This window comes from Hetaerina americana, unplaced genomic scaffold (assembly GCF_022747635.1).
Source record: "Hetaerina americana unplaced genomic scaffold, ioHetAmer1.1.p SCAF_104, whole genome shotgun sequence".
In the NCBI taxonomy this organism is placed as follows: domain Eukaryota; kingdom Metazoa; phylum Arthropoda; class Insecta; order Odonata; family Calopterygidae; genus Hetaerina; species Hetaerina americana.
Window position 1 is genome coordinate 788,722 of NW_027286115.1, and position 17,259 is coordinate 805,980.

Sequence of the window (17,259 nt, forward strand, 5' to 3'; positions counted from 1 at the left end):
CATCCTAACGTGCAATTGTTTGTTAGACAATAGTATAATGTTGGTAATAGTATGTCTTTGCATGCGTGTAAAATGAGAGGATTTTTGCATGAATGCATACGCCACTGTGGGTGTAGGTTTGCATGTATGTTTTGATTTTGCATGTGGTTTTTTTCCCTTTAACAGGTGGTGACCAAACAATCTCCGCCACACGCCCTTTCGAGGGCTTGCGGGTTATTATGTAGATGTAAATGATGAAATAGAGATTCTCCCTCGTTAATTGCATATGCATGCATCAATTTTAAATAAGTCAGAGAGGATATGCTCACATTCGTCCCGGTGCACGATGCCCATGGGGATAGAGTTGCTTATGCCATTGAAGAATAATTAATTGACTGATTGTAAATGCTGAATTCCCGTACACAAGCAAGGTTGGGTGGAAAACATTACAGACGATATTTATTTACAAATGGGCAATGGCTGTAAGAGAATTGAATGAACCGTTAAATAAAACCACACGGATCTGAAATTTGAAATTGCATTTAACACTAATTTAAGGCGACTTGTAAATCGTCGTCGAGAAACGAACCGCGAATATACTAGAGCAAAAAATAAGATTTGAGATACCCTATTCCTCGGTAGACCGAGAAATTAATTAATGGTGAATACCGTTGAAGAGCTGTCCAAAAATATCATGGAGAGAAGAATATGTGTGAAATGCTGTGTGAATTTGACTGTGGCGAAATGGTATACATAAAAGGGTACACGTGGATACATTAGGATAAAGTAGGATGGAAAAAATAAGTAAAGAGATTAAACCTCATGTAATAACCTAAAATCTTCTTTCATTAGGCTTATCCACTGGGTATGATACGAGATGGAATGTATTGATGGATTTAAATACACTAAAATTTCCAATAGTCTATTGATAGTAAATGGCCCGTCGACAATTGTGGAAAGAGGTTATATTAATATTAAGTTGTTGGCCGACTCCTGGAGTGCCATTGGTGTACGTCACTCTGAGTGGACGGTATTTCCGATAGCAATTGAATATCAACATAACGAGGGTCATTACTTTTCTCCAATGCTCGGCGATACAGTGACTATCCACATACTCATGGTAATGATGATGCACATTGAAAAACTGCCTCCTTCCAAAAGAGCAAAGTTTCATTGATTTGAAAATATTACCAAATCTCTAATTATCCATAATGCTTTTCCGGTATGAGGTGACAGGCTTTAGAGATGGGAGGCTTCCACGATTTCATTATCATTTAACGTACACGAAACAAATTCTCTAAAGATACCCCGCATCAATGGCCATTAGGTACCTATTCCTCGATTTCTCGTATTTCTGACGCGTGCAGTGCATCGATTTTCAGTAGTAGTAGTTTTGAGGGGAGGCGACCGACAGCTAAGGTCATTTGCGCCATAGGGGAAGGACAGGAAAGGATGAAGGGTGGAGAGAAACCCGGCGTCGGCATTAGCCTACTCTTTACGAAAGGCGCCAAGGGGTCCGCGGCTTAACGTCCCATCCGACGGACGGCGTACTCACTCACTCACAAAGTGCCCTCCACAAAGCACCTCAAGTAGGGATCGAGATACCTCTGAAAAATATTCAACACCGCCGGGATTTGAACCCGCGCCCTCAGGGTGGGAAGCCAGTACGTTAGCCTCCGCACCATCTCGATCCCCCTCGATTTTCAGGCGAGAGCATTAAGCACATCTCACCCTCAAGATTAAAATAAAAGGAAACATGCTCGCTTAATCAGAAACTTCTCGGTACGAGTGGGATATCTGGTACGTATTTCACACCGAAATAATTCACGAAAACAAAACCGGAGTAGGGGTTCAAACAAATCATGTTGCGGAAAGGCATCCTGCAGGAGTCATGAAATAGATTAATACTACACGCTTGTTTCATTTTTTTAAGTGTATATTTACCATCCATTACGAACCCATTTATTTCTACGCCATTAAATATAAAAAACGCGGGTGCAGGCGCCGCCTCATTTCCATCGAGGAGAGGGAAGAAAAAAAAGGGAAGGAAGTAGTGTGCGGGGGGATGAAATCTTAATGCTTCGTTTGGGGAAGAGGCGTGGGAGGTGTGTAGGAGACTAAAGGGAAGTGGGAGCAAGATGGGTCGAGGAAGAGGGAGAAAGGGAGAGGGAAGCAGGGTGGGTGTGGGAGACGCGCTAAGGGCCAAGTTTATTCCGAACGGAAGAGGGGTTGACGGGGGGTTTAATGGACGCCCGGCACCCTCGGCAAAAGAAAACGAAAAATACTCGCCACTCTCCACCCTACTTTCTTTCTTCGCAACTAAGATTTTATTAAAAAAAGTAACCGCAAGATGGCTCGCAATCCGGCCCAAAATTAAGAGGGGCAGAGAGAGAAAGAAACCCTTTTGTCCCGAGAGTTTGAACGAGTGCCCGGCCGTTTACTTGGGCATCAAGTTTCCATCTGTGCTTGGGAGCAATAAAATCTCGGTATTCGCTCATGTTTTTTTCTCAAGTGGGAGCCTACATTAACGTTTTAACGAATTCACGCCAAGATATTTGGGTGCAACAGCAGCCTTTGGGCAGAAAATTAAATTTTAACAGCCTACAAACAGGAAGGTGAGCATAAATCTAGTATACGTATTTCTATACAAAAAATGAATATATATGTATATAAATGCATGCATGTATGTGTGTTGTATATATATATATATTAATATATATATATATGTGTATATATGACATGTATATATATATATATATATATATATATATATATATATATATATATATATATATATATAATTTAGCACTAGTGGATACAGACAGAAACACACAAAAAATAGTGCTTGTGCTAAATTATTAATATATATATATATATGTATATATTCAAGAAGTTCTCTCGGGTTTCCCACAGGGTCAGGTTGCAGTTTACCGACGTCGGTAAACTGCAACGTCGGTGTACTGCAACCTGACCCGGTGGGAAACCCGAGAGAACTTCTTGAATACCATACGCCGGGAAAACCTGATCCTTCATGTGTGTATATATATATATATATTTATATATATATATATAATGTATAACACTTAGCACTTGTGGACACAGACAAAAACACAGAGAAACTCACAAAAAAGAGACTCACTATTTTTCGAATTTTCGGTGGTCGTGACCACCTTTATCAAGGAAGAGAGAAACAGAACAAAAGGAGAGTTCTGTCCCTCTCTTCCTTGATAAAGGTGGTCACGACCACCGAAAATTCGAAAAATAGTGAGTCTCTTTTTTGTGAGTTTCTGTGTGTTTTTGTTTGTGCCCACTAGTGCTAAGTGTTATACATTATTATTCACGTCCGTGAACCTTTCAAAAAGTGTTATATATATATATATATATATATATATATATATATATATATATATATATATATATATATATATATATATAATTTAGCACTCGTGGACACAGACAAAAACACAGAAACACACAAAAGAGAAAAGAAACTCACTATGTGTATTTCTGTGTATTTGTGGGTGTCCCCTAGTGCTAAATTTATATATTATTATTCACACCCGTAAGACTTTCATAAAAGTGTTATACATATATATTTAGTAAAGATATATTCTTTAACATTGTACCTGTATGATCTGTGTATTAATTAATTAATTAAGAATGATTATATATATTTGTATACATATATATGAGGGTAGAATGAAAACTACTGCACACATTCTTATAGACCACAAACGAAATGACCTTCAGAAGCACTCCTGGCGGCATATGGAAGTAACATTTCCCATCAACACGTATGCGCAGATTTGAGGTCGTTGCATTCATCCTGTGTGTTTTGAGAAGCGGAAGTATAAAGACGTGTTCTAGTGCTATGTCAACGCGAATTTTCTCGAATCCAGGACTAAACAGCTGCCTTCATAACATTGTCCGAGGTGTGATCATTACCCTTGAGGTGTCTGTTGAGTGGAGGAAAAAAATAAACATCGCAAGGCGGAAGATCGGGGAATAAGGTGAGTTTTGTTTGTTCTGGTCTGTTAGACGGCGTGTTACCCATCGTGCACCGATTTTACGGCATCCCAATTGTTCAATAAAGAAGCCGACACGTTTCTGGGATATTGCTATATAGTTTGCGAAACGCTTTTTAGTTATTCGCCGGTCATTTTTAATCAAATATTCGACGAGTTTGCGATGCTCATCGTCTGTGGCAGTGATCGTCTGTGTATTATCAAGAAATATGGCTTTTCCAGGCTCGAAACCACGAAATTGTACTACCCATCGATTTACAGAGACCTATCAGCAGCATCGTTACCATAAACAGCCTTAAGCGACGATGAATCTCATTAGGGATCACTTTTTCAGCAGTTATAAATTCGATAACAGCACGTTGTTTAACTCGCGTTGACATAGCACTAGAACACGTCTCCATAATTCCGCTTCTCAAAGTACACTGGATTAATGTATCGGTCTCAAACCTGCGCATGCGTGTTGAGGGGTAATGTTACTTCTACATTCCACCAGGAGTGATTTTGAAGGTCACTTTGTTTGTGGTCTACAAGCATTCGTGCATTAGTTTTCATCCTACCCTCGTATATATATATATACAAATATAAAGGTAATCATTCTTGGTTAATTAATTAATGCTCACATCATAAAATATAAAAGAATAAATTTTTATCGTCCTTATCTGCGAGGAGACCGGCCTTTTAGTCGGATCCTTCCACACCATTGTAACAGAGGATCTTGCGATGAGGAAAGGAGGAGCTGTCGCCGAAAGTCTTGAGCGAAGAACAAAAACTGTCGCGGGTGGAAATTCGGTAAGAAAATATGGACTGCGTCAAGGAAGATGAAGATTTTCTCGACAACGTTATTACCTCAAAGGGTAGCTCAAAGGAGCTCAAAGGATATCGGTTCGACTCCATCGAGGCGGTTCAAGCGGCGAGGACAAGGGCTCTCAACAGTGTTCCGGAAACCGACTTCCAGCGGTCTTTTGACGAGTGGTAGACGCGCCGTACTGAGTGTATCGATGCAGAAGGAATGCATTTTGAAGATTATTAAGTAATTATTATGATAACTGCAATAAATTTTGATTTTTGGAACCAGTCCCGATACTTATTTGTACGGACCCTGTAGATTTGACGACTCAACAGATTCATAGCGTAATATAAAATTCTCGCGCCGCTCATTATCGCTTACAAGTATCTTTCAAGTTCAACCAATCGGAAAGCGTTTTCATACTCTAATGTCAGCCAATAATATCACTCATTATATCGAATTAAAAAGGATTTGCAATGGCTATGAATAAAATTTTCAAAATTCTACATTTGATGCAAATAAAATCATATGGGCTGTGATATTTTACAATATGACACGAAAGGACACGGAAAATTCGTATTTGAAAGGAAAAGGTGGAATAAATAAACTCTCGGGATAAATGATCAGCGATAATGTAAGTAGCTTCTATTTCAATTGTTAATCTTCAGTTCATTAAAGTACGTTGTTTTTTTCTTATTCTCCGCGCTTGCTGAGGCAATTGTGAGTCATTTTCGCTATTCTTAAAGGAATATGTGCATTTATATTTGAAGCTACGCACATGCTTCATATTATTGGAACGCTTAAGACGTTACATAATGCATTTTAAAACTCGATATGGGTCATGGATGGGGAATTTGACAGAAGGGATTATTTTACATTGCCTTCCATACGCTTCTTCGGAGACCTATCAGCATGTATCGGCATGTCTTCCATCGATAAATATTACCATGCATCTTACATTTTCTTCGCTTCGAAACATATGAATTTTCAATTCAATACATTTTATCAGTATTTCTAACACGAGGCTCCATCAATTATAAATGCAGAGCAGTCAAAGGCATTTCATAGTTTAAAAGATGTGAATGCAAAAATAAATGCGATATTTATTTCTTGTCAAGTCACTTCATTGATACTCACTTCCTGCTTCGTGATGTAAATGGGTTTGTTGAGGATGATCCAAACGGTGGTCTCCCAGCAACCGGGATGTGTCGTGGACCCCTCGTACGTCATGAAGTGCTCCGTTTCCGGCATTAAACTGTGGAGCGACAGATGTCTTATAGGCGTGGAGGCACCTGCAATGGGTGAAAATGAAAAGGGCCATTTGAGGTCAAAGTTCGGAAGAACCCAAATGAAAAACACAAATTTCACGACAAGGCGAGAGAGCAACTGAAAAATATGGCTGAATATCCATTTGGATGTGGCTGCAATGAATATGAATAGTACTGTACGGTAAACATGTTTTCGCTGAATTTATTATAACGTTTTAATACATTTTACTTTTACCATAGACATAATTTAGAAAGAATAAATAAACGTACGGAGGGAATGGTTTTAAAATTCACTCAATCATGTACAAGTTTGACTTGACCGCAATGGAAATTGGAGATATGGGGTATTTTTTTAACACCACGTACTAAGCGATTGTATTCAAGAATCAGAGCACAACATGTGATAAAAAATGAAGTTTATGAACATAAATTACTGATCATTTTGGGAAGGCTACTTCAATAAGAAAATAAAAATTTATACATTGCTTTAATATGATGCTTGTGTGAATTTATAATTGGAATAATGTTAAAGTTTACGTTTGCTTATTTTAAAACATTGTGCAATACAATAATCCTTTTTAAATACTTTCTTGGCCTTATTTTTCATTTCAGGATGATCTCAAAACTTCCTTCTCCCATTTATTTCTATATTTCATGTCATTTTTGGTACTTAGGAATCGTTAAAATTTTGCTGTTTTCAGACGACTTATCGAAACACATATTATTGTCTCTGAGGTTATTATCTCCAAAAGAACACAAAACTACAGCCTATTTTATGAAGAAATGAAGTAGAGAATTTAATATTTCAGACTGATTGCTTCCTTCGTCTCCATATTCACCACGGGTTGCCAGTGCGACGGTTGGTTTGTAGCAGCTATCCAAAGCATTCTGTTACTGGCACACTTCATCATTCCCTCGTATCTCCTTATCCTGATTTCTTCCATCACCTGATTCGCGTTATGCCTCTGTAATTTCTCTCTTCTTTGCTTCGTTCAACTATGGCCCACTCTTCGGAGCACGTCTTCATTGGTCACTCCACCTATCTACCGCCTCCAATCTTCTCGTCTCGCCTGCTCCTCTCGCTCACGTCTCGATTCCGTAGAAATGCCTCTCCATAAATGTTTTTAAATAAATTACTTCCATGCACCCAATGTAGTGATATTAGCATGTGCGTACATGTCCCTTCTAACAGAATATCTTTCCTTTCCTGTCTATCGATTTCGAAAAATGACAGTCCTGCCTGCACTTTTCATCGATAGTGATACGTAATACTGCTTATACGTTAATTAAAAATTGGCAATTTTCAACAAAATAAAATTTATTAATACGACCGGTTTCAATGTACCTACATCATCGTCAGGTAACAGTCATCACTCCGAGTCCAGTATGTATACAAAACAGCAAGTAAAGGGAGGGTAGTGGAAAAGAGGGGAAGAAGGAGGAAAAGTGGAAGGCAGTATGGGTGACTACATATGTGAGTGCGGGAAGGGAAAGGGCTTTGAAAGACTTTGCACCTGTTTACTTTGTCTTCCCCACCCCATCCCTACCCCCACTCACATACGTAGTCACCCATGCTGCTGCCTTCCACTTTCCCTCCCCCTTTCCCTCCTTTCCACTACCCTCACCTTACTTGCTCTCCAGCATATATATTGGACTCGGAGTATTGAATTGATGATGATGTAGTTATATTGAAACCGGTCGCATCAATAAATTTTATTTCGTGGAAAATTACCAATTTTTAATTAATTGTGATATTTCACCATAGCACGCCTGAAACGTCTCTTTTTATGCTTATACATTGAAACTCTTTCATTTTTGTCATTGTATCATTCCATATTTATAATGATACAAATCGACAGTTTTAATGAAAGGGCGAAGCAGAAGTTTTACGCTCTCGGACTAATTTTATATCATATCTCCATCTCTCTGATATTATCTGTCAACTCACACCGGTCGAACGGGAACTATGCTTCGAAAATCATATTGACCAATACCACTCTGGGTGATATACCTACAGTCATCGTCTTCATTAATTCGGAATTAATTCGCGATTGCACCTGTGTTTTAACAATATTCTTTATTATTTTCATAATCATATTTCATATATCAAATCAAAGTTTCGTTTTTAATTTTAAGTTACCCCCTAACAAATATGTAACCCACGTGAACGATATTGATATGATTTGTTATTATGCGTGGAACGAAGATTTGAATAATTTAGACACATGCAGTTATAAAGGCATTAACCATTTTCAAATTACAATTATTATTTAAATATCGTGTCTATATATTATGTCATTTTAGAGAATACCTTTGTCTGCACGTCGCATGGCGCCAGGCGTCTATTTCCATTCCATACTACCTCAAATCCTTTCCTGAGGCCATAATACGATGGGAGCATCTGAGATTGAAATTTCGGGCTTCCTCGCTCAGCAAATTATGTTCCGGGAATGGGGAAGTGGGGGAGGCCGTGTGAATAGAATCACTTCAGAAAAATACCTCACGGTGCCGCCCAAAGTCCGTTCAGTCCAGTCCGACTCATTCGCTTCCCTTGCCATTGTTACGCGAGGGTTTGGAATGTCGAACGCGCTCAAGGTCTTCCGATCTTTATTTACATTTCGCCGAGGTGTGCAAGGAATCCCCACCCGAGTGGAATGCCTCCCCCGTGGGCTTGGAAACTGGATGAATATGTGTATAATTAATAATATGTCTTTATTATATAGAGAGAAGTAGTTTCACCCCATCCGGTTTTCCTCTCACTTCCTCAGCTAAACTATTCGTCAGATTTCACGAAATGAAAAGAATAGAACGACTGCAAAGGGAAGTAAAGGCTATGGGACTCGAAATTTTAGAGCTTGGCTCCTGCCTTGGGGCGTGGATGATAAGTGAACTGAGCTCCGTCGGGCCTTGGGACACATACCAGCTTATCGATATTTAATGGACGACAAGAAACACAGATTGGAAATATAATCGAAACAATTCAATTTACTCCATTAACATTAAAAGGGCAAATGTGGAGAAGGAACAGGCAACGCATGTACCCATTCATCACGCGAGTCAAAATCGAGAAGGAAGGTAGAAGTTTTATTATTACTCGGAAACAAAAATCAGTATTACTGAGGGAAGCAAGATGGAAATAATTGGTAGGAGAGCCAAGGCAAAGAAGGTGTTTTATCAGAAGAAAAAGGTATTTTGGCAGTGAAAGTATGGAAGTGTGGAAGCACTCACATCGAACGTAGATATTCAAATAGCCAAAGAGGGGTTATTTAATTTAAGTTATCTAGATATAACTGTCTGAATATGATGAAAAAATATTAAAAAATGACAAAAATAGCGCTAATGTCCTTATTTAAAGTAATTAAATTTGTTTTTACGTGCATTTTACAACAATTTCACAAATTACCTCGATTTTAATTGCCATTGACACAGTAAAATTGCGCAATTTCGTCTTAATTATTAACTCAATAAAAAGAAGCCTTTACTATTTCCGTTACTTGGAAACAGTTTCATTTCCTTGCTGAGATTCATAACATAGTTTAAGCATATATTTGCAGTGGACAATCTATGCCTTAGCCGAGATGGGAAGACTGGAAAGGAGGAAATATGGTCGTGTAGAGGATAACGACAAAGATTAAATATATTTAACAAAAAACTACAAGTTAAGATTTACAAAGAAGGGAGAAGTCTAATGGTAACTGAAAAGTAGGCAGAAAAATCTTTATCGGACCTATTTCAAGAAACGATGGCAAAGGCAAGTTGTGGCGAATGCGGCAGGTCACAAGAAAAATTGTGACCGATAGCGGACTTTCCATTAGTGAATCCTGCATATTTTTGGCGTTTTTATTAGAAAATAGTATTTTATCATTCTTAGTGAACCTCTTCTATAGTTATATTTTTCAACTAATGTTTTCAATATATTGTTTTCAACTAATTTTTCACATTTCCAGTCCATCCCGTTCCACTTCGGTTGTTGTCTATGCTTCTGTAGCATGGAGAAATTTTCCCCAGATATATTTTCTGATGAGATTCTTCCTTGTTTCTAACCCCATGGTATTAGCAGTCAGTAGGCATTTTATTGGTAAAATACCAACCTTTTGAAGTCTTTTGACTCCACTTTGCGCCTACCAACGTTACCAAAAATCAGTTTCAAATAATAAAAACCCCAATATTTCTTCTCAAATTTGAATTACAACTTAAACACATCTTAATACTTAGGCTCTTCTGGCACATAACTTTCCTTTGTTTTTAATTTTGATCAAGAAAATCTACTCAAGTGAAACATTCTTCGCGGCCTAATGAAGACAAGCCGATCGTGGGAAAAGTGAACGAGAAAAAACTGCAGAGCAAGATCCAAGAGTTGAGATATTTAGAACAATTGATGACGGAAGTGTAACGCAAGTGAAGTAATGGAATGCAGGTGTAACGATGTGGATGAAACAATTGAGTCGACAGCTGCACCTTACAAACAAATAAGGCCACGCACCACGGCATGGTTGCTTGCAGGGCACCATGTAGGCACTTTGAAGTAGGCTATGAAGATTGACGACCAGTATGGATGATAAAATGAGCGATAAATACTTGAGAGAAAATACGTCGACGAAAAACCATTCTGCCGCCCACTGAGAGAGCGAGTTCAATATACGTGTTTAGTTCACGAACAATTCAACTCACACAGAGAGGACGAGTGAAAAGAAGAATGGAGATGACGAGCGGTGTGACATGCGCGAAAGAGCATCAGGTCGTTGGCGAGAAAAAACACTTCCCTCCAACTTCATCCCTCTAATTCGTTTGTCACCCCTCTTCTCGTTTGCCCAGGATTCGACTGTTAAATTTACTTTTTAATCATTACCCGGCACACGGACGACTCATTCGATGGATTTGGCGGCCCTTTTCCGAAAAAGGGGCCGACAGAAAGAGAGAGAGAGTTCTGACTCCCCCCAAGCGGCAAAACAACAAAAAAATATAAAAAAAACTGACGAGAGCGCGCAAACACGTGGTGCGCGCGAATACTTTTGCTTGTTTGTTTTTCCCTTTTGTTTTCGTTTATCCTCTCTCGTCGTATTCCCAATCCCCCTCCTGCCCCCGCTAATTTCCCTGGAATCGAGGGAAAAAGGCGCGGTAAGTGACGCGTCGTGGTCCGACCTCCTCCGTTGCTGCGGAGTGTCCTCAGGGAGGAGAGAGGCACCCTCCTTTCTCCCCCCTCCCTCTCCCACACCCACCCTTTGGTGCTCTGATTTTCGTAAACGATGTCGCGGCGACAAAGGGAGAAAGAGGCAGATGCGCACATTCCATTTGATTTTGCTCCAAGGCACCCTCGACGCGGTCCGACGATTATTAGCGGGGAATATAAGAGACACGGGTAGATATTCTCACCCTTTTATCTATGCACTTTTTAAATGGGAGCAAAAATCTCTTTACTCCACGTTAGCTTTGCTTTCGTGTGGACGGCATTCCACTCACATGCTAATGACGCAAATCCAGATGGCCTACCGTGTTCAAATCGATTGTTGGTTTGACGTGCGAGAGTAAGAAACACCTAATACAAAGTAAATGATGAAACAGATGCATGACCTCGACGGGATTCGAATCCGCTCATCAGTTTTGCTTTGACACCGCAAATCCATCAGCCTTTGTTGGTGGGGTCGGCGCTACATTAGCTGAGAGCTCAATTTTACATTATGCCTGGGCTTTATACATATCATCTAATTTCATTTCGCTAAAAGTGGCTTAGAATAAAGAAACCATATCCTAAAAAATAAATGGAAATAAGTAAAAACCGCGTCTTTGAAGATAAAAATCAGTTCAGCCCTCAACAGAGGGTTGGTTAGACATTAGAGCTCAACTAACACCAGCTCACTCGGGATGTGAAATGCATAGATCACGATAAGGGTCCTAGTTCCTTTCCCTGTGCCACCTGCAGCAACCCCAGGCAGAAGACATGCTCCCCGAAAAATCAAACCGCTCGGTTAACGCTTAGGGTGCCCTTGAGCGTCAAGTGGAATCAAACCCTCGCTTCTATCTATTTCAAATACGGAAACTGTCGTATGACCGATTTCCCTGCCGAATTTTCCTCTTGTGTGTTGGTCCATTTCTCCTGCTGTGGGTACAAAAGATTCGGAACATTTGGTGACAAAAAATCTCGCGGATTTCAGTGGTAATCACGTATCACGGAAAAAATTATCATATTGATAAATGCTACGAAACCTGAGCCATTGGTACTGCGTGAATTGAAAGAAATTACTCGTCTTCGAGAAGAAATTGTACTCATGATACGACGTTCTTATAACTTGTAGATAATCGGTTATAATATTATATTTCACCGACACCAGAGCCGAGGGTTAACGTTCCCGCCTGCCAAAATAGAGGTTGAGGGTTCGATTCCCGCCCAGATGGGTTTTTCTTCAGCTAGGTATAGGGTGTTTGTAATTGTTTATATACTTGCATCATCGTTAAAAGGTCCGACGAAGACGCCAAAGTGCTGTTTAAGATCAATGTGAAATAAGTGAATATTTTAGTAATATACTTATGTCGGAGGTTGGTCTCATTATATTTTGCATTTATTGATTACAAAAAATTACAATGGTCTTTTCGCAAATAATGACATACAAGAGACTTAAAAATTAATCTGAGCAAACGCATTAATAAATAATGTCACACGAATTTGCGTCATGGCGTCAGGTTCCACTTACCTCAAGGAAATCAGAAAATAAAAGGACGCTAAACAAATGCACCCATCCTGTGAGGTGACGCACGAAGGCACACTGTTTCACATTAACTGATACATCACATTAATCTGCTATTCTAGTTTTTGAAGATAAAATTGAGGTATCGGTTTTTTTACATAGTTTTCCCTTGAGATAACAAAATACACCATCCTCTGTTCAAAATAATTCTGGATATACAGCTACAAGAAGACAAGTCTGTAATCTATATATATTAACGCTTAAAATGAATGCAGGAAAACATGTAGGAGTGAGATAATTTATGGGGACATTGGAATACAGTCGTTTGACTGAGGAGTAGGACTGATGGAATTATTTTCAATATCTGACGCGCTACATAACCGGCTTCTAACTTCAGGATTTTACCATTGTCATAAGTACCAATGTGAAAAATAGGCTTGATCAGGCTGAGAGTTTGATACCACATACAGGGTTCGTCCGGAAAATAAGTGTACTGACTCCTGGGCTGGGCGCACCGCTCCAGGCGCGCCCAGCACCGCTCTGACGGGCTGCGATTATAGGGGGGTATGTTGGCAAGCGACGCTGAAAAAGGCAGTCGGCTCTGAGCTGTGGTGTAGTGAGGAGCTCTGTTAACGCGAACCTCCACGCTTCGACCCACGTCACGGAACGCGATGCCGAGGTTTTTGGAGCAGCGTTATTCCATCAAATTTGCGGTAAAGCTTGGGGAATCGTCTACCGAAACTGTCGGTATGATTAACCAGGCTTACGGGGAGTCAGCCATGTCCAGAAACATGATCTTTCGGTGGCACAAGATGTTCGTGGAGGGCAGAGAAGACGTCGACGACGAGTCTTCGAGAGGTTCCCGATGATGCCTTCGTGGGAGCGTCCCAATAATGGGAACGCCGCTGGAACAAGTGTATCGACTCACAAGGGTCCTATTTTGAGGAATATTAGCTTAAGATATGTTAAAGTGTAATACATTTTTTTTCCTGAGCTCAGTACACTTATTTTCCGGACGAACCCTGTATCATATACGTTCGAGTAGCAGCATGAAAATGAACCGATTTCAGAAAAGGCCGATGGCCGATCGAAATGGGCAAATCGTCGCGGCAACCGTCGATGGCGATGAGATTAAAATTAAAGGCGAGATAGAAAATCACGAACCAAATCGGCGATCCCAATTAAGCGTTGCGCGACTGTGTTCTAGTTGTTACCCTGGCTCATCGACGTTTGTTCGAGCATGGTATCCCATGATGACACGCTCTCATCTCACCAGCACATGACCCGCCACATAAAAGCGTTGGTACTTTTACGACGAGGAATACCGCCTCGTGAAACGCGCCACTTACGCCTCCAAAATCCCCCCCCCCTTCCCCATTGCGACTCGGAGAAACAATTGAGCGGCGTAGCCAAGTGCAGCCGTGGCAGTTGAAAGCTTATGGAGGAGATAAAAGAAGTCACCGACGGCGATTACGGGCCAAAAGTTAATTATCATTTGCTAATCTACCATTTGAAAAGGTTTTGAATGGGTGAAGGCCAATAATCACGGCCAAATTTCTTAGCTCCGTCTAACATAACACACTCTGACACCGCGAACTATATTGAACTCTTTTTCAATTCCAAATATAGCGTTCTACTTCCTTCATTTCGTCCAATATGCCAATTATCTTTCTCCCCCTCCCTCGCATGCCAATCGTTCCCCCCGAGTTCAGTATCGAGTGCCATGCCGAGTTCAGTCTCGAGTGAGGATGTTATATCAACTCTCGTGATTCAGCCCGTAGATTGAAAAACCAGAGGGCTTATTAGGGTACGAACCAAGAGGCTCACGAAAGACCTGGGGAGTCCTGAGATGAAAAGAAACACCATTAAAAAAGGAATTTAAGGAGGAGAAGATAAGAAATTTGAGAGTTAATGATAATTATTATTGGTAATATACCGGATATGTTAGGTTTTTGTAGATATAAGCTACCAGGCTATCAAATGGTACGATGATAATTTTATAGCCTCTCCTAACAAAATAAAACCCAGCATCCATCACTGAAACAAGTATCCAATTTTTCTGTATCCTTATGATTTATCCGAGAAATCTTCTCTCATCCCCCCTCATACATTTTCCATTCTGTCCAATTCACCATCTCCATCCTTTCCTACACCCAGATTTCAAAAGCCTCCTATCATCCTGCTTCAATGACCATGTTTCTATGCTGTGCAACACCACGCTCCATCTAAAGGTTTTAAATAGCCCTTTCTTAATATCTCGACTCAACGTCCCTCTCACCCATTCCCTCCACCTCGTGAAAGATTCTCTACCAAACGCATATCTACTCCTTATGTCCATACTACTTTGGCCATTTCGATCAAAAACTCTTGCGAGATAGACAAACTGTTCCATCTGTTCCAGTTTTTGACTTCCTATGTTAACATTTAGCTTAGCGAGCTTATGAGAACCACCTGATGATGACGTTCAACGTCGAAACCTGGGTCGTGTTTGTTAAATAAAGTGTGTGGAATTACAAAGTCAATTATTTAATTACATTTCAATATGTTATGCAAATTCCACAAAGTTACGCCTGAGACAAAAAATTTTATTTAGCTTAGCCTTTCTCTGTCAAATAAAGCGCATTACATTTGTTTTATTGACATATATCTTCATCCCATATCTATTACACTGAATTTCCAATTCATTCAGCAATGCTTGTAACCCCTGAGCAGTCCAAGACATGGTTACAGGTTGCAGATAAGTCTCGTACCCATTTAATTTCTATAACTCACATTATTTCATCAAATTTACTCTAAGGAATGCCTCCTTGAAATCTACGACGCAAACATACACTTCCTGGCGGTGTTGCTACGGCATCGCGTGTACTTCTTTCCTTTCTGAGCCCAAACTTATCCTCCCCTCAGTAATCACTTGCCATCCTCTTGTTGATGGTTCCAGATACTGTTCCTCCTGTGTGCGAAGTCAAACTCACAGCTCTATGACCCTTATAGAGAGTTTGGAAGTGCTTCGCGATGCCGCTGAAGTAATAGAATATCTAAGGGGGAAGAAAATCTAACTATGCCTTTTTTTGTGAATAAAATCGTTGGAGTAAACATAAGGAAGTTGAATTTGAAAGATGGGAAATGGCTGAAAAGTACTTGAAAGATATGTTTCAGGAAATTAAAATAAAAGAGGAGAAAAACTTATGGATTTCTGCAGACTGGAGTGCAATCATGGAAGAAGGCCAAGGAACGAAAAAATACACGAGGAAGATGCAATCTAAGTAAACGAAATGAAAGAAGAGAGAGGTTTTTGAATTTCTGTAAAAATAAAGATTAGCGACGACAAACATTCTTCAAGAAGCAAACACGAAAAAAACGCGTGGAGTACGCAAGGTGATGTAAAAAGGAACCAAATTGACTACATAGTCGTAAAGCATTGAGTGAAGAATCAAATAAAGAAATACTAAAACTAGCCGAGAAAAGATGTAAACAATGATGATAGTCTATTGCTAAAAGTCCCATTTGACATTCAGGAGGCTTAAGAAGAGAATCCAGACAAAACGGGAGTTTAATGGATTGAAGGAAACAGAGTCACGGTTGGTTTGCCTGTAGTAATTCGAAAAGTAGATGAAAAAATAGAAAAAACTTGTTCAATCAAAGAAAGGTGGCAAGAAATAAAGACTAGATTTTCATCAGCCACGGATATAACTAAACGTGGAGGGATATCCGTTAAATGTAAGCTGTAAACCATAGAAAAGTACTGGAGCTAACAGGAAGTAAAATACATTACAAAACCTTAAGACTGAGGAAGAACAACTATGCTACAAAAGGCTGACAACTAAAAACGCCCGAAAGACCAGGATAGTGACCCTGAATGATGAAGCTGAGGGCAGAGTGCGGTGTGGCCTTGCCCAGGGAAAAGTTGAAGCTGCATACAAATTTCTAAGACATTTTAATGGACGTAGATCAAATATTAATTCAATTAAGGATGGCGATAGGGATATTCTTATTGAAAACGAAGATAAAACGAAGAGATCGAGAGAATATTTAGAGAAACGAATCAAGGGACAAAAAAATTATTCTGGAATACTGGAAGAAGAGAATACTGCCGACAATAATAAGAAAGAAGGTGATCGATTGGTTTGAATTTTAACCCTAGGACTTAGGGGCAGATAAGGCACCAGAGATTGATGACATAGTCCAAAAGCCATTAAAATATTCTGAAAATAAGAATCTGATACAGCTATGAAACGTAATAATTGATGTGTATATGAAAGGAGAAACTCCGATGGAATCCAAAAAGAATGTGGCCGTCCATACAACAAAAAAGAAAAAGGAAGAAACATAGTTGGATAAATTGAATTATATATAGTATACTTAGGTCTACAGCAGGCATGATAGCTTACTCTAGACACATAACCTGATGGAAATATGAAGGGAATGAGCTACAGAGGAAGGCCAAGATTAAACTACAGGACTGAACGGAACAGAATAAACTACAGACCTGAACCTTTACGATAAGTAAAGGAAACTCT

General features: G+C 39.7%; 1 protein-coding gene across 1 annotated transcript in view; it reads right to left on the bottom strand.

The window, feature by feature from the left end:
* CARPA (Carbonic anhydrase-related protein A) overlaps positions 1-17,259 on the bottom strand; it is a 331,334-nt gene that overhangs the window by 62,950 nt on the left and 251,125 nt on the right. The window contains exon 6 of the mRNA XM_071599084.1: positions 5,929-6,083. Within this exon, the coding sequence (XP_071455185.1) occupies positions 5,929-6,083 (155 nt within the window). The remainder of the gene's footprint in view (positions 1-5,928; positions 6,084-17,259) is intronic.